Genomic DNA, 24,794 nt, shown 5'->3' with positions numbered 1-24,794 from the left:
GGTAATTTCCGGCTTTTGGCCATGGCTGTAAAAAATGAAAAGCTGATAAATAAAAGTGGACAGATTGACCGGGATAAAAAACAACGGTAGGCAGGCTATCAACGCATCACCCACTACTTTACAATGTGAGCTGGAGGCAGTATGCATTTTGACAACATACTTAATTGTTTGAAACCTGAGTATTTTATTTCATAATATGAGGCATATCTTACCTTGCTTGATGGACACATTGATACACCGGGATCAATGGCGACTAACTCATAGATGGCCACTGCAGCCGTTGGTCTATAACTTCCAATGTCAACTTATTAAAATATATAAAGCCGACAAATAAAATGTTTAGAAAATATACTGATGAAAATTCGGGTTCTTTCAATCGCAATAATCTCTCTACTCAGCGCATATGCCTTCCTTTCTATCTGTCTTGACTTGAGCTATTGCTAGTGAAGTGCAACATTGTATCAAATCAATCAACTGGCTCAGGTTAGAAGCTGTCTATAGGGAACTTGTAACATTGTATCAAATCAATCAACTGGCTCAGGTTAGAAGCTGTCTATAGGGAACTTGTAACATTGTATCAAATCAATCAACTGGCTCAGGTTAGAAGCTGTCTATAGGGAACTTGTAACATTGTATCAAATCAATCAACTGGCTCAGGTTAGAAGATGTCTATAGGGAACTTGCAACATTGTATCAAATCAACCAACTGGCTCAGGTTAGAAGATGTCTATAGGGAACTTGCAACATTGTATCAAATCAATCAACTGGCTCAGGTTAGAAGCTGTCTATAGGGAACTTGCAACATTGTATCAAATCAACCAACTGGCTCAGGTTAGAAGATGTCTATAGGGAACTTGCAACATTGTATCAACTAGCCTATTCTGGGCCCTCAGACTGTCCCAAACCAGTGAGCTCGGGACAGACAACTGTTTTTGCTCAAGGGAAAGGTATTTTAAGACGTTTCCACTGGATATATGGGATCATCAGATGATGATATTTTGCTCTTTCACGCCGAGGCTTGGTGATTATCGACGAGGGGGATTGTTGGGAAGATTTTTCAGATAGACTAATAGTTCCTCAAAGTAGGCCTATCATTTGCAATGGATATTTCACACCTGTGTGAGGTGAATAAAGAATGGCTTGAGAAGCTCAGCTTATTAGTGGTGAACATGGTGACTAAGACATCCAGAAATCAAATGGGCACTTTCCTACATTTCCACGTAGCAGGCCAGGTACTTCTATGCTTGCCCAGGCGCGCACTCCCTCAACATTATCAGGACAGAGAAACCAGACCAACCCTCATTGTTCACATGGAGCACTCCAAATTAAAAGACAATGAACAAAAAAATTGACAACTCGTAAATGATGGTTATAAAATAAACCCGAACTTGCTTCTCACAAGTGAAACAGAACTCTGCAAGCAACGTTTCCACTCTGAGAATGGTAAATGACTGTAGGCCTAATTAGGAATACAGCGCATTAACAGAAATTAATGTAACCAAATGACGGGGATTAACGGTACGTTTGCTACTGGTGACATATGTAATGGGGAATTGATTAAAAAAAAAAAGAAACGCTCAAGCGGCAAACAATTCACATGAAACAATGAATGTGGAAGAATTGGTGGGAGACAGCTGAGTGCATTCTGGAGAGAGAAGTACCTGTTCTCTCTTCGCCGCGCACCCGTCCCCTTCTTTTTGTGTCCTGACATTTTTTATTATACAGAAGACACATTATCTTCACACATGTTTTCGATGCCGCAAGACAGCCGCAAGACAACAATCAGCTAGGCCTTTTCCCATGCACGGTGCTTATGAAAGACGCCCTCATTATGCCATTTTCTCCTGTCCTCTTGTTTTTCATCAACGTTCTTTCAATATCCAGAAGCCAAATCCTAGTCATATGAGCAACCCATCCTCGTTGTTGCCTCTTTAGATTCACTCTTTCTGACAGGGATGTTCATATCTGTCATATATATGCTGCTCGCTTCAGGTGCTCTGTTTTAGAATGGGGTTTTGCCTTTTTCCCGTGAATTGCATTTCGTTTTGTTGGATGCTTCATTACAGGAGTGGTATATTTTTTTCAGATTAACCCCATCATCTAAATGTGATTTGTGTCATTCTGAGCGCCGTGGGTGGATGGCCTAATGGGTTACACACCCAATGCATATGGGTACGGTACATTTCTTAGATTTCTTAATCTTCCTGGTCACGTTGTCCAGCACCAACATGTTCCTAACAGAAACCCTAGGGTGTGTGTGTCTGTGTGTGTGTCTGTGGCAGCATACATATAATCACAGTGATACTGCCAGGTGGAAGCTTTAAGTAGCTTAAAGCAGTTATTTAATAGCAAAACAAATATTGACTATTTAATGAGATGTTCTATTGAAACAATGTCATTTACAATCAGCATTCAGGATTACAACTGTAGCTGGAATGGGATATAGGCACTAGGCCAGTGGTTGAGCATTGATCATACAGGCCTAGCAGTGTTGGTGAGAGAGGGAGAGAAAGAGAGACGTGATAGAGAGAGAGATGTGGTAGAGAGAGAGAGAGAGAGAGAGATGTGGTAGAGGAGAGAGAGGGAGAGATGTGGTAGAGGAGAGAGAGGGAGAGATGTGGTAGAGGAGAGAGAGGGAGAGATGTGGTAGAGGAGAGAGAGGGAGAGATGTGGTAGAGGAGAGAGAGATGTGGTAGAGGAGAGAGAGATGTGGTAGAGGAGAGAGAGATGTGGTAGAGGAGAGAGAGATGTGGTAGAGGAGAGAGAGAGAGAGATGTGGTAGAGGAGAGAGAGAGAGAGATGTGGTAGAGGAGAGAGAGAGAGAGATGTGGTAGAGGAGAGAGAGAGAGAGATGTGGTAGAGGAGAGAGAAAGAGAGATGTGGTAGAGGAGAGAGAAAGAGAGATGTGGTAGAGGAGAGAGAGAGAGAGATGTGGTAGAGGAGAGAGAGAGAGATGTGGTAGAGGAGAGAGAGAGAGAGAGAGATGTGGTAGAGGAGAGAGAGAGAGAGATGTGGTAGAGGAGAGAGAGAGAGAGATGTGGTAGAGGAGAGAGAGGGAGAGATGTGGTAGAGGAGAGAGAGGGAGAGATCTGGTAGAGGAGAGAGAGAGAGATGTGGTAGAGGAGAGAGAGAGAGAGATGTGGTAGAGGAGAGAGAGAGAGAGAGAGAGAGATGTGGTAGAGGAGAGAGAGAGAGAGATGTGGTAGAGGAGAGAGATAGATGTGGTAGAGGAGAGCGAGAGATATGGTAGAGAGAGATATGTGGTAGGGATAGAGAGATGTGGTAGAGGAGAGAGAGATGAGATAGAAAAAGAGAGAGATGTGGTAGAGAGAGATAGATGTGGTAGAGAGAGATAGATGTGGTAGAGGAGAGAGAGATGTGGTAGAGAGAGAGATGTGGTAGAGGAGAGAGAGATGAGATAGAAAGAGAGGTGTGGTAGAGAAAGAGAGAGATGTGGTAGAGAGAGAGAAATGTGGTAGAGAGAGAGATGTGGTAGAGGAGAGAGATGAGAGAAAGAGAGGTGTGGTAGAGAAAGAGAGAGATGTGGTAGAGAGAGAGAAATGTGGTAGAGAGAGAGAGAAACATCTGAACTTGACATGTTTAGTCAACACAGCTGTTTCAGTTGATTTTACTTTTTGGTTGTGAATTTCTAAGTTGATTAAACACGTTGATATTTGTTGAGTCAACATAGGTACATAAGTATTGACAATTAGAAAAGTTGAAGTCATCTTTTCCCTTTACACTTGTGGGAATTGGCCTATATGGGTAGGGCTAAATTGAAATGTTTCTTACAGAATAAATATTAAATGCATTAGCATAAGCATGGTACACTCTTAGAAAAAAGGGTTCCAAGAGGGTTATTTGGCTATCCCCAAAGGAGAACCCTTTTTGGTTCCAGGTAGAAACCTTTCTGGTCCAGGTTGAACCCTTTTGGTTCCAAAAGGGTTTTACCTTCAACCAAAAAGGGTTCTTTAAAGGGTTCTCCTATGGGGACAGCTGAAGAACCCATTAAGGTTCTAGATAGCACCTTTTTTTCTAAGAGTGAAGAAATTGAAAGTGAACAGCTTGAAGATTATGGGAAAATGATTAGACCAAAGTTGAGAACACAACAGTTCACCTGACACAATATTTAATCCGAACATTACACTGTTGATTTGATGTGCCTTTTTAATTTACTGTACTGTTCACCGCATTTGTTGATAACTGAATCTTAAAATACTCTGGAAACATTCAGGAACATGATAAAATATTCCTGGAAAATGTTGGGTAGGTGCAACATATTTTTCTTACAAAGGTTTGTGTGAGAGGACGAACTCCAAGTGGTCACACAACTCTCCAAAGTGTTCACAGTTCCCAAGTCATTTCGATGCACTTTTATGACCCAAACTGCACATACAGTATGGTATTGGCACTGGCCCTGGAACTGACCCTGTATATAGTTTACTGTGCTTACCTTCTCGTGGTTCTTCTTATTTCTATTTCTCGTGTGTTTTTGTTCCACTTGACTAAAAAAGAAATAATGTATAGTACTACCGATGTTGATTACTGTATTGTCGCGAAAGAGCACGAAAGCCATTTCACTGTACTTGAAACTTGACAGACAAGCAGGCAGCACTACGCAGCTGAAGGTCAGTCTGTTGATTAATTAATTGAGTCCGCCCTTTGTTCGCCTCGGACCAAACCACTGCTACAATCTATAATACATTGTATATTCTCCACACAGAAATCCATAACTAACTAGTCTCTTATGTATTCAGCCAGCCTGCCAGTCATTTGTAATGAAGTGCTAAGTATTCTATATCCTCTGTAATGAATATAGAATATTCAGCCATATCCATAATTGTTGCTGAACCGTTCAACTCGTTGCTGGCCTGTGATGTGTGTGTGATCTCCCTGCCTGCTCTGAGACTGTGTGTGTGTGGCCCGGTCCTGGGGGAGGAGTGTATCTGAACAGAGCTGTGTCGGCGGGGGGATCTCTCTTCAAATAGAAGGGAGGAAGATACCTTTGCGCTGACATCCACACGCTCCTCCACATAACAATGGTTTAACCCAGTTTTATTATTAGACAAGGGAAGTACCGGTAGCTGCGTTTCTATTTTCACTATTCTCTCTCACAGGCTGTTAGCCGTTGGTTGTGCTCTGATCAGCGCTGGATTTTTTTGTTGTTGCGTTCGGTGGGTTTGTGTTAAGTTGAATGGTGCGTTTGCGGTGTGTAGAAGTGGGTTTGTGGTGTTTTCAGTCAGTTTGTTGATGTAATGCTGAGTGGCATGTGGCGTTTGTTTACTGCTGTGTGGGGGATTCATATAGCGAAGGGCTCCTGACTCTGGTTTATCACAGAGAAAGAGAGGACGGGTGGAGGAAGAAGATAAGGGCTGCGGTTTCTCTCAGATTTTGTCAGTAAAAAAACCCTACTTTGTTTTCTCTTTGACCAGAGGGAAGTATTCTACAAGGCCACTCCATAGAGACCCAGAGAGACTGAGCCATCTGCCAGTCAGTCAGTCAGGGCTACAGAGACACAGAGGGTGACATCAGTGAGCTGACCGGACTACCAGACCCAGGATCAACACACGCCCAGTCCAGCCTAGACCAGAGACAGAGAGGACTTGGACATCCTAACTCTCTGGAGGAACCATAGCCATGCATTAACTAACCCCACCAACCCTACCTGAACTACGTCTCACCATCTCCGTCCTCCCCCCTCCTTCACCCCCCTACGCCCTCCGGCATTCTCACCATGCCTCAAGGCCTATTGTGACGGGAGTGCTGCTCACCCCCCCCCCTCCCCCCTCCCCCATCCCTCACCCCTCCACCCCAGCCCCAGAGGCCCCAGAGGGGTGAAAGATGCGCCCATGGGCAGGTTCGTGGCGCTGGATCATGCTTGTGCTCCTGGCTTGGGGCACACTGCTGTTTTACATCGGAGGTCACCTTGTGAAGGACAGCGAGCACCCGGAGAGATCCAGCAGAGAGCTGTCCAAGATCCTGGCCAAGCTGGAGAGACTGAAACAGCAGAACGAGGACCTGAGACGCATGGCTGAGACACTCAGGTGAGACGCGTGGCCGTGACTAACACACTGACTGAGTTTGGCTTTCTTTCCGTTTCTGCCTTTCTCACTCTCGCTCCGTTTCTCTCTCTTCCTCCCTATCTTTGTCTCTACTTGTGGCTTTCTCTTTCTCTGTCTCTCTCAGGTTCTGGCTCACTCTCTCTCCTCTCCTTCTGTTTCTACTATGAGATGTTATGCATCATGACTTCACTGACCCATTGATCCACGTGTTGCTCATCTGTGATCTTTACATTACCGTTCTTGGTTCGATTCTGTAGTCTAAGTTTACATGTTTGTATGTTTCTGTCATTGAAATGTTTGTGTCTCTACGTCCAAAGAAATGTATTTTATGGTTTGTCTATGTCTGTAAGTTTTTACAGTATGTCTGATATTTGTCTCAAATATTGTTCCCCTGCTGCTCTCTCGGTTGGTCCCTGTCTCTCTTGAAAAAATAGATTTTGTCTCAATGAGACTAACCTAAATTACACTTCACATCACTGAAGTTCACTTCCAGGTTAGATGTAGTCTTACATCAGAGTACTGCAGTATGTCTCCTCTCTTTTCAGTATTCTCTCTCCCAAGCTGTTGGTGGTGGTCTGATCAGTGGTCCATTTCTGTTGTGTTCTGATGAGACGTGGGTTAAGGTAGTCTAACGTCAGAGTATTTCCTTTCCTTACGGCTGTTTACAAACCCGGAACTAAATCCGTGTAATGTCAGTGCCTGTCATGGTAGCTATGGTGTAGTGTAAGATGATGGCATGTTGTGATACGTGATGGACAGGGTGCCAACCTGGGCTGATGGGCTGTGTCTAAAGGCCGTGAGAAAAGCTGTTCTGTTATTGCGCTTGTCAGATGCCGTATTCTGGCCCTCAAACACTGGCATGCTGATTTGATTCAAGCCGGAAGCAACAGTCAGAGTTGTGAAGTGATCGGGTCTGTCCTAATTTAACGTTTCAAAAGGTTGTTCAAAGTAAAGGAAAGGTTGTGCAGAAGTTGTTCTTAGAGCGGGCTGATTTGAGACACATTCACAAATGTACTCTCAAACTCGTACACTGGCACGCTCACACACACACACACACACACACAGGCATGCGCACATTACACACACATCCTCCCTCTCTTTTTCTCTCTCACACTCCATTGTACTTAGCCTGCTCCATTGAAGGAGAGCGAGAGCGTATCTAAGCTAACTGATCTAAGGTCAGTTCTGTGTGTGTGTCCCCTTTGGTAAAGGTTAGAATTGGGGTATGTAAACTGATCCTAGACCTGAGGAGCAGCTCCTACCCAGAGCCAGTAGCAGTAGTGGGGCTTCAGAGTCAGACATCACTGACCCCTGCTGTATGTAGTGGTCAGCACTGGCCAATGGCCATGAGTAGGCCTCAGCTCACATTGTTAGCATTACCACAATGTTACTGCAGCGTTATGGTCCTTTCTCAAGTCCAACGGGTTTGAGTATTATTTGCAGTATTAATGGGGTGGTGTGCAGGGTTGTGTCTACAGTGTTAATGGGGTGGTGTGCAGGGTTGTGTCTACAGTGTTAATGGGATGGTGTGCAGGGTTGTGTCTACAGTGTTAATGAGGTGGTGTGCAGGGTTGTGTCTACAGTGTTAATGGGGTGGTGTGCAGGGTCCAGACCCTGTGTTAATGGGGTGGTGTGCAGGGTCCAGGCCCTGTGTTAATGGGGTGGTGTACAGGGTCCAGGCCCTGTGGTAATGGGGTGGTGTGCAGGGTCCAGGCCCTGTGGTAATGGGGTGGTGTGCAGGGTCCAGGCCCTGTGGTAATGGGGTGGTGTGCAGGGTCCAGGCCCTGTGGTAATGGGGTGGTGTGCAGGGTCCAGGCCCTGTGTTAATGGGGTGGTGTGCAGGGTCCAGGCCCTGTGTTAATGGGGTGGTGTACAGGGTCCAGGCCCTGTGTTAATGGGGTGGTGTGTAGGGTCCAGGCCGTGTGTTAATGGGGTGGTGTACAGGGTCCAGGCCCTGTGGTAATGGGGTGGTGTACAGGGTCCAGGCCCTGTGGTAATGGGGTGGTGTACAGGGTCCAGGCCCTGTGTTAATGGGGTGGTGTACAGGGTCCAGGCCCTGTGGTAATGGGGTGGTGTACAGGGTCCAGGCCCTGTGTTAATGGGGTGGTGTACAGGGTCCAGGCCCTGTCGTAATGGGGTGGTGTGCAGGGTCCAGGCCCTGTGGTAATGGGGTGGTGTGCAGGGTCCAGGCCCTGTGGTAATGGGGTGGTGTGCAGGGTCCAGGCCCTGTGTTAATGGGGTGGTGTGCAGGGTCCAGGCCCTGTGGTAATGGGGTGGTGTGCAGGGTCCAGGCCCTGTGGTAATGGGGTGGTGTGCAGGGTCCAGGCCCTGTGGTAATGGGGTGGTGTGCAGGGTCCAGGCCCTGTGGTAATGGGGTGGTGTGCAGGGTCCAGGCCCTGTGGTAATGGGGTGGTGTGCAGGGTCCAGGCCCTGTGGTAATGGGGTGGTGTGCAGGGTCCAGGCCCTGTGGTAATGGCTGCTCTGCTATGTGTGGAGCCCAGGCAGCATAATGAGAAGCAGCCAGCGAGACTTGAATCTGCGTCCCATTTGGCACCTTATTCCCTTCATAGTGCAATACTTTTGACCAGGGCCCTATAAGGCTCTGGTCAAAAGTAGTGCACTATAAAGGGAATAGGGTGCCATTTGGGGCATGGGCTGAGACTGCAGCAGTGTGCTGAGTCTCTCTGAGGAACTGCAGTAATGAGACTTCTGGCTGCACTGCTAACAGAGCTGTCTGAGTAGGACAGAGTGTGTGTGTGTGTGTGTGTGTGTGTGTGTGTGTGTGTGTGTGTGTGTGTGTGTGTGTGTGTGTGTGTGTGTGTGTGTGTGTGTGTGTGTGTGTGTGTGTGTGTGTGTGTGTGTGCGCGGGGTTTCACTATCCTTGCCGGTCCCCACAAGGAAAAGGGCCATTTTTGGTATAGGGGTTAGGTTTAGGGTTACAAATAGTGTTATGGTGAGAATTAAGTTTAGGGTTAGGAGTTAGGCTAAGGGTTAGGAGTTAGGTTAAGGGTTACGGTTAGGAGTTAGAGTTAGGTTAAGGGTTAGGAGTTAGGGTTAGATTAAGGGTTGCGGTTAGGAATTAGGGTTAGGTTAAGGATTACGGTTAGGAATTAGGGTTAGGTTAAGGATTACGGTTAGGAATTAGGGTTAGGTTAAGGATTACGGTTAGGAATTAGGGTTAGGTTAAGGGTTAGGAGTTAGGGTTAGGTTAAGGGTTACTGTTAGGAATTAGGGTTAGGTTAAGGGTTGCGGTTAGGAATTAGGGTTAGGTTAAGGGTTAGGAGTTAGGGTTAGGTTAAGGGTTGCGGTTAGGAATTAGGGTTAGGTTAAGGATTACGGTTAGGAGTTAGAGTTAGGTTAAGGGTTAGGAGTTAGGGTTAGGTTAAGGGTTACTGTTAGGAATTAGGGTTAGGTTAAGGGTTGCGGTTAGGAATTAGGGTTAGGTTAAGGGTTAGGAGTTAGGTTAAGGGTTAGAGTTCGGAGTTAGAGTTAGGTGAAGGGTTACGGTTAGGAATTAGGGTTAGGTTAAGGGTTACTGTTAGGAATTAGGGTTAGGTTAAGGGTTGCGGTTAGGAATTAGGGTTAGGTTAAGGGTTAGGAGTTAGGTTAAGGTTTAGAGTTCGGAGTTAGAGTTAGGTGAAGGGTTACGGTTAGGAATTAGGGTTAGGTTAAGGGTTACGGTTAGGTTAAGGGTTGGGAGTTAGGGTTAGGTTAAGGGTTACGGTTAGGTTAAGGGTTACGATTAGGTTAAGGGTTGGGAGTTAGGGTTAGGTTAAGGGTTTGGCGTTAGGGTTTGGAGTTAGGCTTAGGTTAAGGGTTAGGGTTAGGTTAAGGGTTAGAGTTGGGGTTGGGGGTTACGAGAAATCAGATTAAGAATGGGAATCAATAGTTTGGTCCCCACAAGGATAGTAAAACAAACGTATTTGTGCGTGCGTGCGTGTTATCTTTTCACAGTGGGCGTTGCTTTGGTCTCTTCTAAGGGTTCATCTTTATTATATATTGACTCAATGGTCAATTTAAAACGGGCTAGCACCCTGAGCAGTTTCACCTCATCTACTTTAGCTGGCTGTCAGTCATTCTGACAAGCTCCCTGTGGACACACACTTATGATGAGCTCAGCAGATGGGTCCAGCAGACGTGTGTGTGTGTGTGTGTGTGTGTGTGTGTGTGTGTGTGTGTGTGTGTGTGTGTGTGTGTGTGTGTGTGTGTGTGTGTGTGTGTGTGTGTGTGTGTGTGTGTGTGTGTGTGTGCCGTGGTTGATTGACAGGGTGATGGATGAGTGGGAGAGAGGGATGGAGAGAGGGAGGGAGGGAGCTGGCAGAGGGGTAATACACCCCCCCATCTATAAACTAAGTATTGTTGACAGTAGGACCTCTGGAGAGAGGAGGATGACAGCACCAGGAAGAGACAGAGGAGGAGACGTAGGGACCTGATAACCAATACAGTGGTGTGTGTGTTTACCAGCATGTGACCAAGCCTCAGTATGTGCGTATGTTTACTACACCAGCAGGTGTGTTAGTCAGGCAGTGTCCGAGGATGGAGGGGAGTTGATTTTGTTACTGTGTGTGTGTAGTCTGTGTGTCTGCCTGGTTGGTATGGTGTGTGGATGATGCTGTAGGCCTATTTCCAGCTGTTGGAGCTGAGGTATAGTTGTTTTTGTGCACTAACTTGACCCTGTTCAATCAAACTAACTCAACAAACCTTTTTTCCAGAGTAGCGAGACAGGTGATTGTTTCTACCAAGAGTCCTGTAACCAAGTTTGACTACGAAATAAAAGGGTCCTGGCTGGTCACTATGGTGCTATCTCGCTCCAGAGTAGCTGTCTGCCAGGCTGTCAGACTGCTTTTGTGTTGGTAGCGATTGGAGGGAGGGAGGGAGTAAATGGAGGAGAGACTGGAAAGGGTGGTCAGAGATGGCGAGAGAGAGAAGGAGACATTTCTGTTGTGTGTGTGTGTGGCGATGGAGGCATGAGGTGAGGAATGTCGAGGAGAAAGATAAAGAGAGATGGAGGCAAAAGCGGAGGCTGGCCAAGAAGATCTCCTGCAGCTGATTAGACAGAGGTGTCGACACTGCTTCTTCCTCTGCAGCAGCCAGCAGACGTTATCCATGTAGCTCCCTTAAGTTCACCATCCGGTTTAGGAAGGCACAGAAGCATTTATAATACAATCACTCTGCAGTGTATAACAGTAGCCTGGGAAAATGGCTCTGATATAATCCTAACAGTGATTTAGTCAGACACACATGATGTAAATCACTGCTGGGACTGTCAGGATGTCAAAGTTGCAGAATTTACTTCATTTCTCAGGCACTTTTTGTCCATCCTTCATCTGAATAGGGTTGGGGGTCTATTTTCTATTTCATGGCATGACCATATCGAAGGCACAGATTTAAAGCCAGACAAGTTATCAACCATATTCCTTCTTGCTATTGTGACAAAGTGTGTGTATTTAAACAATAAAGCACAAGAGGCCGTGCCATGTGATGAACACAGTCCCAGGTCAATGGCGTCGTTCGGCTCGACGCGAAACCAACAACAATTGTTGCTACGCTAGCTAAACTACACCGAGCCTAGTTATGTCTTTTACGTTCCCCAGCAAGAAAACCAAATAATGTCGCTCAAACAGAGTGGGGAACTTACAAAGAGTCACTGACAACAGCCAAAACGAAACAGGTGTGGTTTTAGGAAGGTTTCTGAAAGACACTCATGGGGGTGTCCACTGAAAGTTGACTAGCAACAACAACTAGGACCTAAAAGACACCCGCCATGAGACAACACTAAATTTGGCCAAGAAGAGGCAAACAAAAGAAAAACCCACACCAAACTTAAAGACAGGAGTCAAAACAAAAATCAGGGAAGATCAGATAAAGGATTGTTTGTCTAGAACTCAAAATAGGGAGCATGTTAACCCTCCATATCTCTCAAGACAACTTGAGTACTGGGCCAGCCGCTCTTAAATATCACCTGGGCCAGCACAGGTGAAACACCTTCCAACTAACGAGATGGACAAGCCAGCACAGGTGTAACACATACTGACTAACGAGGGGACACCGATCGTTGCTAACGTGCTGTACGTGTGAAAAATTCCAACCTCAAATCATAAATGGAAAAACCAAAACCTGTAACACCGTCCACCTTAAGACAACAAATATATCCTATATTTCTGTTGGACAAGTTTGCTCACCACCAACAGAAAACAACTTTCATTTCACTTAAATGCGTCACTACTTATGCGTCGCCTTCTCCAATATAAACATGGCGTCAACTGGCTGTCAACAATTAAATATAAGACAAAACAAACACTTTATATATTTTTTTCATATATATAGTTGCCTTAAACTCAGAAGTTTTCAGAAACGGGTAAAATAAAGTATGTTTTTAATACTCCCATCCCCCTGGAACGAGCACAACCAAAATAATACTCATCTCCAAAACACCCTTTTTAGACAATCAGCAACCAAGTTGTCCTTACCACGGACGTGTCTGATTTCAAGGGGAAACTCCTGCAATATCCGTAGTAACTTTCCTCTGGTGACGTTCCTTAGTGGAATGTCCTCAGGGAAGCGAGTTGTAGCTTACATGATGTTCAAGAGAAACTGGTTACCACTCTTTTCTGGACACTGTTCGCTCTCTATGGTACAGGGGAGATCGCATTTCAAATTTTACACATCGTTTCCGTGGTCAGACAGGCAAACACACTGAACAAAAATATAAATGCAAAATGCAACAATTTCAAAGATTTTACTGAGTTACAGTTCATAAAAGGAAATCAGTCAATTGACATAAAAGCATGGATTTCACATGACTGGAAATACAGATATGCATCTGTATTAGGCTAGGCTTATATTAACCGCCACTGTACCAAACTGAATGCTAGGCTAGAAACGAGGGGAAATACAGCAAAGGGAACATGATATTCCTATGGAGGCAAAGTGATAATTCAGATGGACCTGTTAGCGGGCTTAGGTGTGCCTGTGGAGGCCAATACAGCACGGCTTGGAACGCTGCTCGTCCAATAAGCATCCAGAATCCAAACAACCCGTTTTATAATAGACATTAAAGGTACATTAGTGTCACCTGAATGTGTTGTATTTAAGACCTGGTCCTTTATTTCACTGGCCTGTTTCTGTTCTGTTCTGTAATGGATAGAACTGACCGTGATGAAAGCGTTCAACTGTGATTTCTGCGTGTTTTAAGCCGAAGGGAATGGGACTGGTTCACTCCTGCTAATACAGACATAAAACTGTCTTCTAAGCATTAGTTGATGTAGGCAAACTCTCACTCAGACACGCACACACACACAAGCTCAAGCATACACACTCACTCGCTCCCACTCAGACGTACACACACATTTACAATGATACAGATATTCTGACTTTAATGCACTTTAACAGACTCACTTAAACACCAACTGAAACACACAGGCTTATTCTGAATGCTGGCTACATTTAGACACACACACACCCACACACACACACACACAGATCCAACCGATATACCTCTCGAGTGGTGTTGATGGCAGTGATGCAATGTTACTGTATGTCACACAGTCGATTCTCACACACAGCTCAACTCTCCTTTCTCTCACTTCCTCTCCCACGAGCTGACACTCTAGAGGCTACATTTCTTTGTCCCACTCAACCTACATATCCCACTCATCCATTGTGTGTCTGAATGGACCTATAATGGAGCATATACACCAGCCGTTAACACAGAGGCGCAGAGCCGCATCGCTGCCTATATCCTTTACAGTTTCCGTTCATCCACAGCCACTGTAACTGCAGGTGCTGGTCAACTATAGTGCGATATGTAGGCAATAGGATGCCATTTGGGATGCAGACAGTGGCTCTCAGTCCCTATCTACTGTCCCAGTGTGTACAGTGTGTACATTGTGGCTTACGCCATAGTGGGCTGATAACAAAGAAATTAACTAGGCCACTGCAGCTTTTTTCTTTGGTGTGTGTGTGTGTGTGTGTGTGTGTGTGTGTGTGTGTGTGTGTGTGTGTGTGTGTGTGTGTGTGTGTGTGTGTGTGTGTGTGTGTGTGTGTGTGTGTGTGTGTGTGTGTGTGTGTGTGTGTGTGTGACACTTTTCTCCCAGCATCAGGGTGGTTCTTATTTTTACACCGCTGTTGTTTTGCTTTCCCTTCTTCTCTGTGTTAGAGAAATACGTGTTCTCGTTCTCTGTGCACCTCCTCCCTCCCCTTAACCAGTGGAAGCAATAAAACATTTAAACCACTGTTCTGAACTTTATACCAACCATTTTAGGGCCCATACATATCCATAGGCATACAGGTATTTTATCCTACACTATTCAATAAGCAAGAAAAAGGTTAGCTATCTACGTTACATATATCTTCAACCTCTAACGTTAACATTACTACAATAACGAACAATGACAAGTCGGACATATCATTTTTTGAAATGAACTGCAAGGCAAGCTTACCACACTGAACAAAAATATAAATGCAAAATGCAACAATTTCAAAGATTTTACTGAGTTACAGTTCATAAAAGGAAATCAGTCAATTGACATAAAAGCATGGATTTCACATGACTGGAAATACAGATATGCATCTGTTGGTCAAGGATACCTTAAAAAAAAAGCAGGGGCGTGGATCAGAAAACCTGTCCGTATCTGGTGTGACCACCATTTGCCTCATGCAGTGCGACACATCTCCTTCGCGTAGAGTTGATCAGGCTGTTGATTTGTGGCCTGTGGAATGTTGTCCCACTCCTCTTCAATGGCTGTGCGAAGTTGCTGGATATTGGCGGGAATTGGAACACGCTGCCGTACACGTCGATCCAGAGCATCCCAAACATGCTCAAGGGGTGACATGTCTGGTGAGTATGTTGGCCATGGAAGAACTGGGATATTTTCAGCTTCCAGGAATTGTGTACAGATCCTTGCGACATGGGGTTGTGCAGTATCATGCTGAAACATGAGGTGATGGCGGCGGAAAAATGGCACGACAATGGGCCTCAGGCTCTCGTCACGGTATCTCTGTTCATTCAAATTGCCATCGATAAAATGCAATTGTGTTTGTTGTCTGTAGCTTATGCCTGCCCATACCATAACCCCACAGCCACCATGGGGCACTATGTTCACAACTTTGACATCAGCAAACCGCTCGCCCACGCGACACCATACACGCAGTCTGACATCTATCAGGTACAGTTGAAACCGGGATTCATCCGTGAAGACCACACTTCTCCAGCGTGCCAGTGGCCATCGAAGGTGAGCATTTGCCCACTGAAGTGGATTACGATGCCGAACTGCAGTCAGGTCAAGACCCTGGTGAGGACGACGAGCACGCAGATGAGCTTCCCTGAGACGGTTTCTGACAGTTTGTGCTGATATTATTCGGTTGTACAAACCCATAGTTTCATCAGTTGTCCGGGTGGCTGGTCTCAGAAGATCCCGCAGGTGAAGAAGTCGGATGTGGAGGTCCTGGGCTGGCATGTTTACACGTGGCCTACGATTGTGAGGCCAGTTGGACGTGCCGCCAAATTCTCTAAAATGACACTGGAGGTGGCTTATGGTAGCAATAGCTCTGGTGGACATTCCTGCAGTCAGCATGCCAATTGCACAGTCCCTCAAAACTTGAGACAGGTGGATGGATTATTTTTGCAAATGAGAAATGCTCACTAACAGGGATGTAACCAAATTTGACACATGACATTTTGTGCGTAAGGAACATTTTTAGGATCTTTTATTTCAGCTCATGAAACATGGGACCAACACTTTACATGTTGTGTTTATATTTTTGCTCAGTGTAAATTGTTTATTCAATTTGCAGTAATATTAAATGCTTTAGCTAGACTCTTTACAGGCACTGGGTTTCACAGGATGACAGCCTGGTTTTCTGGTCATTAAAACATTTAACAACACGAATTACAATTCATATAAATGTCAAACACCCATATAGCAAAGTAGATGTATAGCTAGCTGGCAAATTAACTTTAGCTAGTCAGGTAGCTTGTTAAATTGCGATGTCCAGCCTTCCTTGTAGCTCAGTTGGTAGAGCATGGTGTTTGCAACGCATGGTGTTTGCAACGCCAGGGTTGTGGGTTCGATTCCCACGGGGGGGCAGTACGAAAAAATAAATCAATAAATGTATGAAATGTATGCATTCACTACTGTAAGTCGCTCTGGATAAAATGTAATAAATGTAAATGTTCGCGAATATATTTTATGACCCAAAAATATGCTTACCGTAAATTCCGGACTATAAGTCGCAACTTTTCTCCCACGCTTTGAACCCCGCGGCTTAAACAATGACGCGGCTAATATATGGATTTTTCCCGCTTTCAATTTTTTCTTTTTTTTTAAACACATTCTGTGACGTGCTCAGTTTTTTGGCGGCATGAAGCTTTCATTAGACCAATGAAATTGCCGAACGGGTTAAGGTCAAACAACTTTTTTGTTTACTGTTTAGATTAAATCGAGCGCTCTCACACTACCCATCATTCTGATTACGGTAGTCATTTTGTCACCCTCATCATGGCAAAGACACGGAGAAATGCATATGATGCAGCTTTCAAGTTGAAGGCGATTGATCTGGCTGTTGGAAAAGGAAATCTTGGTCGTAATGAGTCGATGATAAGACGTTGGAAACAGCAGTGTGAGGAATTGGCTCAGTGCAAAAAGACAACTAAAGCTTACTGCTAATTTTTTATTTTTTGTTACAAGCCGTGTTTCGTTAAAACCTATTTATTTTTGTTACAAGCCGTGTTTCGTAGTAGCCTGTGTAAAGTTAATTTGTTTCAATGTACCGGTAGGCACCTGCGGCTTATAGACATGTGCGGCTTATTTATGTTCAAAAAAAATAATAAATTAAATTCAGTGGGTGCGGCTTATATTCAGGTGCGCTTAATAGTCTGGAAATTACGGTAATCATTTGTCTCTACATTAACTAACATACACTTAGTGTGCAAACATTAGGAACACCTTCCTAATATTGAGTTGCACCCCCTTTTGCCCTCAGAACAGCCTCAATTCGTCATGGCATGGACTCTACAAGGTGTTGAAAGCTCTCCACGGGGATGCTGGCCCAAGTTGGCTGGATGTCCTTTGGGTGGTGGACCATTCTTGATACACACGGGAAACTGTTGAGCATGAAAAACCCAGCAGCGTTGTAGTTCTTGACACACTCCAAACAGTGCGCCTAGAACCTACTACCATATCCCGTTCAAAGGCACTTCAATATTTTGTCTTGACCATTCACCTTCTGAATGGCACACATACACAATCCATGTCTCAATTGTCCCAAGGCTTAAAAATCCTACTTTAACCTGTCTCCTCCCTTTTGCTTCCATCCTAGTATTTTTTTCAGCATTTATTCATTGAAGCAACTCTCCAGGGTAGGGTCGCAGAGCATCATGAGAGTTTTGGGAAACACTCGATAGAATGTCTACATCTCGATTTGCTTAGTTAGCGGGCCAACTAGAGGGCTGACAAGGCATTACGCCACGCTCAAAGTTCATTTGGGATACCACTACGCCTCGCGGGGTCGCGCAAAACGGAGGGAGAGGAACATATTTCATGTTGTGCTGTGCTGAAGGTCTATACAGCTGAATGCTGACATTATTCCACTGGGGTGGATAGTAACTGGAAGAGAGGCTGTGATGGGGGGGGGGGGGTTACTGGGATTGAGCCCATGTATTCCTCTGTCCTTCCCATCTCAGCCTCTCATCCAGCTTACTCTCCACCCCAGTGGAATAATGTAAGCATTCGGCTGTATAGACCTTCACCACAGCACAACATGAAATGTACAAATAGGAGCTTTTTGTACTTGGAGACCCCAGACATTTATTCACTCAAGTGAGAGCTGTGAAACTGATGGGGTGTAGAGATGGCGGTGAGGGCTGTTGTCTCACTCTGTCATAACACACATCGTCTGGAACTGTGTGTGAGCGTGTGCATGCATAATACGGCGAGTGTTATGGGTGTGTGTGTGTGTGTGTGTGCATCGATAGTGCGTGTGCATGGGTGTGTTTGTGTGCTTAGATATTTGGTGTAGGGTGTACGCTTTGACTGTGTGCCTTGGCCTGCGTGAGAGTTCCTGCTGGTCTCATTTGTTGAGTGTGTGTTGTGTCATGTTACTCCTGTCCCTGTCCCTGCTCCAGTTCCCTGTACATTGATCCTGTCCATGACAAGTGAGGAGGGTGTGTTGGTGTCCATCTGATCCACCCAGCCTTCTCAGCCTAGCCGATGCCGCTACAGCTGCTTTGATAACAGATAGCCTTCTGGGTTCTGAGTATTACTTTAGTGGTCTATTAGATTCACGCAGGGAGGAGGACACAGAGGGCTCAGAGGGATCTCCAGTTTCACTCTGACACTATAGTAAAGGGATACACAAGCTGAAGCTGAGAGGCCATTGTGTGTGTGTGGATGCTAATTTGTGTGGTTTTGAGAGTGTCAAACAGAGTGTGAACTTTGCTGAATATAAATCCCCAATCTGCTTTGTTTTATACTTTAATGAGATGTTGTTAGTAGTATCGTTGATAGTCACAGCTTCGGTATAACAGTAGACCGTTATTTTCCCTTTTGACATACATCATCTGTACCCCAGCCGCTCCTCTCCTCCTCTACTCTCCTTTCTGACTCTCCTCCTCTCCTCTCCTCCTCTCCTCTCTGACTCGCCTCTTCTCCTCTCATCATCTCCTCCTCTCCTCCTCTCTCTCTCTCTTCTCTCTCTTCTCCTCCTCTCCTCCTCTCCTCTCCTCTCTGACTCGCCTCTTCTCCTCTCATCATCTCCTCCTCTCCTCCTCTCTCTCTTCTCTCTCTTCTCCTCCTCTCCTCCTCTCCTCCTCTCTCTCTCTCTTCTCCTCCTCTCCTCCTCGCCTCCTCTCTCTGACTCTTCTCCTCGACTCTCCTCCTCTCCCTCTCTTCTCCTCGACTCTCCTCCTATCCTCTCTGACTCTCCTCCTCGCCTCCTCTCTCTCTGACTCTTCTCCTCGACTCTCCTCCTCTCCCTCTCTTCTCCTCGACTCTCCTCCTATCCTCTCTGACTCTCCTCCTCGCCTCCTCTCTCTCTGACTCTTCTCCTCAACGACTCACCTCCTCGACGACTCTCCTCCTCTCATCCTCTCCTCTCTGACTCTCCTCCTCGCCTCCTCTCCTCTCTGACTCTCCTCCTCTACTCTCCTCTCTGACTCTCAGCTCATTTCATCCTTGACCAGCCAAGAATGACATAACATTTTGACATTGCGGTTTCTTCCTCCTGCTTCAATCTCTGTACTGTGGCTGTGCATTCCTGATGACAACCATGCACTATGATGTGACCAACCACACACACACACACACACACACACACACACACACACACACACACACACACACACACAGGGAAACCCGCTGTTTACCATTACAGAACTCCACGCATCATTTCATACCCGAGACAGAAACATATTTATTCTCAACCAGGCTCCCTAGATAAGACTGCTGCTTCTGCTGCCTGCTGCGTTCATGGAATACCAGTCGCCACGGTTACTCTCACATCCTACTCAGTTCATATTTTGTCAGGCCATACACTATGTGAGGTAGCTATATTCAGTGTTGTCTCATCTTCTACATGGTACGTGTGGAGGCAGTTTTACAACACCTTTCTTGAACTGACCGCATCTACTTCTCACTCTTCTATTTGTTCTCGAGGAGCAGCTGCAAGGGGACTTTTACCCCATCTGGCCCTAGCTTACTTCCCCTGGCCCTTAAAATGTGCCCTCTCATAAGTTAGTTCTACAGGGAGAGAGGGGAAGGGAGGGTGGATAGAGGGGGTGGAAGGGGAGGCCCAGCCCAGCTCAGAGATGGCTTTCAAGGATGTGGGTGTTTGTTGGTAATGGATTTTAGTCAATGGGGGGGGGGGGGGGGGGGGGTGAAGGTGCCTCTCTCTTTCTCTGTCTCTCTCACGTGGGGTGATAAATTGCTACTGCCAGTGAATGAATTGCCCTGCGGTCGCCGGTTGCTCTCACACCTCACCACTGATCATTATACACACACAACTCACCACTGATCATTATACACCTCGCCATTGATCATTATATACACACACACACACACCCATGGTCGGCTCACATACCTCACTACTGATCATTGCATTAAATTGGCACTGGGAGGTGGGAGAAAGCGCATCCAAACACAAAGGCCCCTGGGAAATCAGCCTGCCAACAATCACCTTGACCTGGAAGGACAGGGACACACACACTTATACTGTACACACAAACACACAGACACACACTCCTATAATGTACACACAGTGCCAGCTGGACACTTAACAGTAAAAACAAACAAAAATCATCCCTGCCCCAGGCTAACCACTGACACTTGCTCTACCCCTGTCCTGTATGTTTACACTTCTCCCTGCCCCAGGCTAACCACTGACACTTGCTCTACCCCTGTCCTGTATGTTTACACTTCTCCCTGCCCCAGGCTAACCACTGACACTTGCTCTACCCCTGTCCTGTATGTTTACACTTCTCCCTGCCCCAGGCTAACCACTGACACTTGCTCTACCCCTGTCCTGTATGTTTACACTTCTCCCTGCCCCAGGCTAACCACTGACACTTGCTCTACCCCTGTCCTGTATGTTTACACTTCTCCCTGCCCCAGGCTAACCACTGACACTTGCTCTACCCCTGTCCTGTATGTTTACACTTCTCCCTGCACCAGGTTCGCTGTATTCCAGAGTAGGGTTGAATATTTTCTCAGTATTTTACAAATATTCCATCCTGAGAATAAATCACTTTTCTCCCAGGTAACCCAGTATTTCCCGCCAAAACCGGAAGTTTCATTCAAAAGAATTATAGAGCATATTCTATAAATGGGATTTGATTAGAGCTTTGATTAAATAAATTCAAGCCTAAATACATATTATGAGCCCTACATTAAAGACATTTAATGAGCCCAAGCCCCAAAAAAGGCCAAATGATTGTGCCGTTTCCAATACATAGGCTATATGATATATACTGTAGGCTACTGCACATTACGCACACCAGAAAAACATAACAGCCCATAGATATAGGTCTCGCTATGCTCTCTTGGGTAAATAAAGGAAACTAGCTCCAGAAGGCTAATCGTTTTGACTGTGAACTGTATTACTGCACTGTGTTGTATTATACTGGACTAGAATTACACACATCATTTAAACCATGATAAAGCAGGGGGAGAACATTCGATTCTGGTGCAGCACATGCGGCCTACAAAGTTACAAGTATAGGCCAACGAATTAGATTTGAATTGTTCCGGATATTTCCCCTCATGTTATTAGCATACCTCCTCTTTCTCTCTCTTGTTGCTTCATTCCTTCCTCGCTTTCAACTGTTAAATGAAATAAGTTTCGTTGTCCTTATCTTCCTCATTCTAAGGACACGGTTGAATAATATAGAACTAGAATGAGATGCACAAGGCTTTCACTTCTCTTCACGATGATGGAATGGTTCAGCTTGAGTCCCTGTTCGAATAGTCCATTGGTATAATAAATGCTGCAACAAAAAAATGATGTCCAGCAAGCTATTCTAGTCTAGCTTTTCCTGCATGGGACTCCAAGAGCTAAGGAGCCTATCTGTTACAGAGAGGCCAGCGGGGCAAAGGCTATAAGTTAGAAGCTTGTTATGCATGACACATCATTCATTAGCTAAATATAAGGCTAATACTGCATTGAATGTATTACCTGAAAGAGGTAGGCTAGGACGTCTATACATAGGGCTGTATATCAGTCTAGGACAGGATCATCTATGTTGGCTGCATTTTGAATGGAGTCGATGGAAAGATAGAAGCTCCTGCACTGATTTAAAGCAACGTTTTGTGAGTGTTTTAAAACTCTCTGTCTGCTCTTAAAAAAAAGGATAATCTTTACAATAGAAAAAGGTGACGCCCCCCGAAAGCCAGGTGGAGCTGTGTAAATTAGACGTGCATTTAGTCTTTATATTACTGTAGCATAAGCTCTGCTGCAGCAAATATAGGTCTACCTGTCACAGTAAAAAAGTTACCATGAGGAGATGATAGGTTTACATACTGAGATGAGCTGTCGGTCCCCACCCTGAGCCTTGACGATTCATCATGCAGTGACCAGAGAGAAGGCCGTAGAGAATCCAGATTTAGACATAGATTTGAACAGTTCCTTTTCATTCTGTTCATATTCCTTATTGATTATAGTTTACTGGTTTCTCACAGATAATTATCCCGGGAAAAGGAATATGGTTTTGGGCGGTACATATTAGCAAATCATTGGTAACCGGGTTCCTGCCATTCAACCCTATTCCAGACCACCTCAATTCCTCTCCCCTGTCTCTAAGTTACCAGGGTCGGCCAGTCTGACAGGGCCAGGTTGTGAATGCAGCCAGACTGACCTCTAACCTCTCCTCTCCCCCTGTACTGTACTGTAGGTTACCAGAGGGCCAGTCTGACGGGGGCCCGGTGGTGAGTGCAGTCAGACTGCGGACCCTGGAGGAACAATTGATCAGAGCTAAGGAACAGATCAACTCCTACCGCAGCCTGCCTGGAGATGGTATGACACTCACATTGCGCACGCGCACACACATACACACGGACTTGGGGCGCACACACACCTTGGAAATTAGGACAGGAGGCAGTGAGGAGGAGTATTCCCAGGCAGGATTCCCTGTCCACTCCTCTTTCCTCGTATTTCATCAGGAAATCTTCCATCCTTGTCCTTCGCAGTAACATGAGCCACACATGCAGCTCTTTTCTGGGTCAGCTGCTTTCATTGGCCTGCTACAAACCTTTGTGTCATTTGAAACATTATCAAACCACCCGCGGGCCGGATTGGACACCCCTGCTTTAAAGTCGAGTTTAGGCTACTATGCCTGTCGATACATTAGCAGGGCTACTCTGTCTCTGTACTCTGGCCCTGTCTTTGTAGGAAAAGCATGCACTTAATGACCTCTGTGACACTTATTATGTCTGTGGCACTATTGCCATGAAGAGTAGGAGGAAGTGGGCCCTAGGCCTAGACACTGATCTAAGGACAGTTTGCACTTGACCTTTTAAGGCTGGATGGGCGACTGGCCCTTTGTAGGCCCGCGGACCATTCACTTTAAAACTTCATTTCTGTCAAACTGGAGGTGGGTATACAGACTCACAAGCCACTGCAGCCCCTCATGATGATTTCAGTTTTTTGGGGGGGGAACTCAGTCGGGGTCTCAACTTCATGTTGAGAGTTAGAATAGTAGAATACACAAGGTGCAATTTATACATGTTGTTTTGCATCAGCAATCACTCAATTAGCCCATGTCAGAATTATTTTTTTTGATTGTTGAGTTAGTCTAGCGGGCAGCTATCTAAACTTGTAGTGAACATTGTCGAATTACCGACCTGGGTGGGGCCCATTGATCATCAGTTATCAAATTAAAAACTGCAACATTTGCCTCCACCCGATGGAAAAATGTGTGGAATTGCAGGAAATTAACTTTAAAATCTTTTCTCTTGGCTGTCACAAGGGGGGCCGCTAAAATGTTTTGCTCGCGAGGGGGGGGGGGGGGCACTGCGGCCCCTCATGATGAGTTCCGTTTTTTGGTGGCCCCCACCCACATCAAAGTTGCCCATCTCTGCTTTAGGGTGAGGGTAAGTTACCCCTGGATCTGTATCTAAGGGCAGTGTGTATTCCATTGAAATGGAATGTTTTTTTTTTGCTGTAGTCTGCAGGTTAGGGGTTAAGTGCCTTGCTCAAGGGATCAGCTGCCTATGTGTGATGTGATGTCCTGTGTTCTTAGCTGATCCAGGATCTGTGTCTAAGGGCAACTGCTATATGGTGCTAGAGAAAATCTAAGCTAACTATGTGTGTATGTTATCGTATATGTGTGTTCTCCCAAAATGCATATGATTTGAATGATAAATATGTTTCAAACAACCTTCCATTGTCCTACCTTTTTCCCTTCCTGTGTTTTTCTTATTTCCAGGGCCAGGTAGGAACCAGGAAGAGCTGCGGAGGAAGATAGAGAACGGGGTGAAGGAGATTTGGTACTTTGTCCGCAGTGAGGTCAAGAAGCTGGGTCACATGGAGCAGGGGGACCTGCAGAAACCCATCGACACACTGCTGCAGGAGCTGGGACACCAGCAGAGGTAACACACACACACACACACACACTCTCGTCTCATGCACGCACACACACACACATACACACACACTTTGCTGCAGGACCTGGGGCACCAGTAGAGGTCACGCTCACACACGCACTCGTCTCATGCTCTCACACACACACACACACACACACACACACACACACACACACAGACAGACAGACAGACAGACAGACAGACAGACAGACAGACAGACAGACAGACAGACAGACAGACAGACAGACAGACAGACAGACAGACAGACAGACAGACAGACAGACAGACAGACAGACAGACAGACAGACAGACTTTTCTACAAGACCTGGGGCACCAGCGGAGGTCATGTGCACACACACTCTCATCTCATGCACACACACACCAAGACACACTCACACACACACTTTGAGGCAGGACCTGGGGCACCAGCAGAGGTCACATAAATGTACTTGCACACACACTGAAAAGTAGTAAAATGCCCAGAAAAGGAACCTCTTCTATCAGCACCCAGTTTTGGAAAAGTGACTTAAGTCCTTGGCTCCTATAAGGAGCGTAGGCCATTGACGAATGTCCACCCTCTCACTCGGTTTGGGGCAACTTTTTCAAGCTCGAAAAATGGAAAGTGTCTTCTCTTCTATCACACACAGACACACACGTTTAC

General features: G+C 45.7%; 1 protein-coding gene across 4 annotated transcripts in view; it reads left to right on the top strand.

The window, feature by feature from the left end:
• The window catches only part of LOC106602554 (alpha-(1,6)-fucosyltransferase), a 120,152-nt gene that overhangs the window by 82,909 nt on the left and 12,449 nt on the right, over positions 1 to 24,794 (top strand). For 3 of the 4 annotated variants that reach the window (XM_014195245.3, XM_014195254.3, XM_014195263.3), the window contains 3 exons: positions 5,433 to 6,044; positions 22,444 to 22,565; positions 23,977 to 24,139. In XM_014195245.3, coding sequence (XP_014050720.1) covers positions 5,842 to 6,044; positions 22,444 to 22,565; positions 23,977 to 24,139 — 488 coding nt within the window. In that variant the 5' untranslated portion in view covers positions 5,433 to 5,841. Of the gene's footprint in view, positions 1 to 5,152; positions 5,175 to 5,432; positions 6,045 to 22,443; positions 22,566 to 23,976; positions 24,140 to 24,794 lie in introns of those variants that run through there. The other variant, XM_014195269.3, reaches the window with a different exon arrangement.

This window comes from Salmo salar, chromosome 01, assembly GCF_965601325.2.
Source record: "Salmo salar chromosome 01, fSalSal1, whole genome shotgun sequence".
NCBI classification, from domain to species: domain Eukaryota; kingdom Metazoa; phylum Chordata; class Actinopteri; order Salmoniformes; family Salmonidae; genus Salmo; species Salmo salar.
Note: the sequence above shows the minus strand (reverse complement) of the source record. Positions and strands in the feature narration are given on the sequence as shown.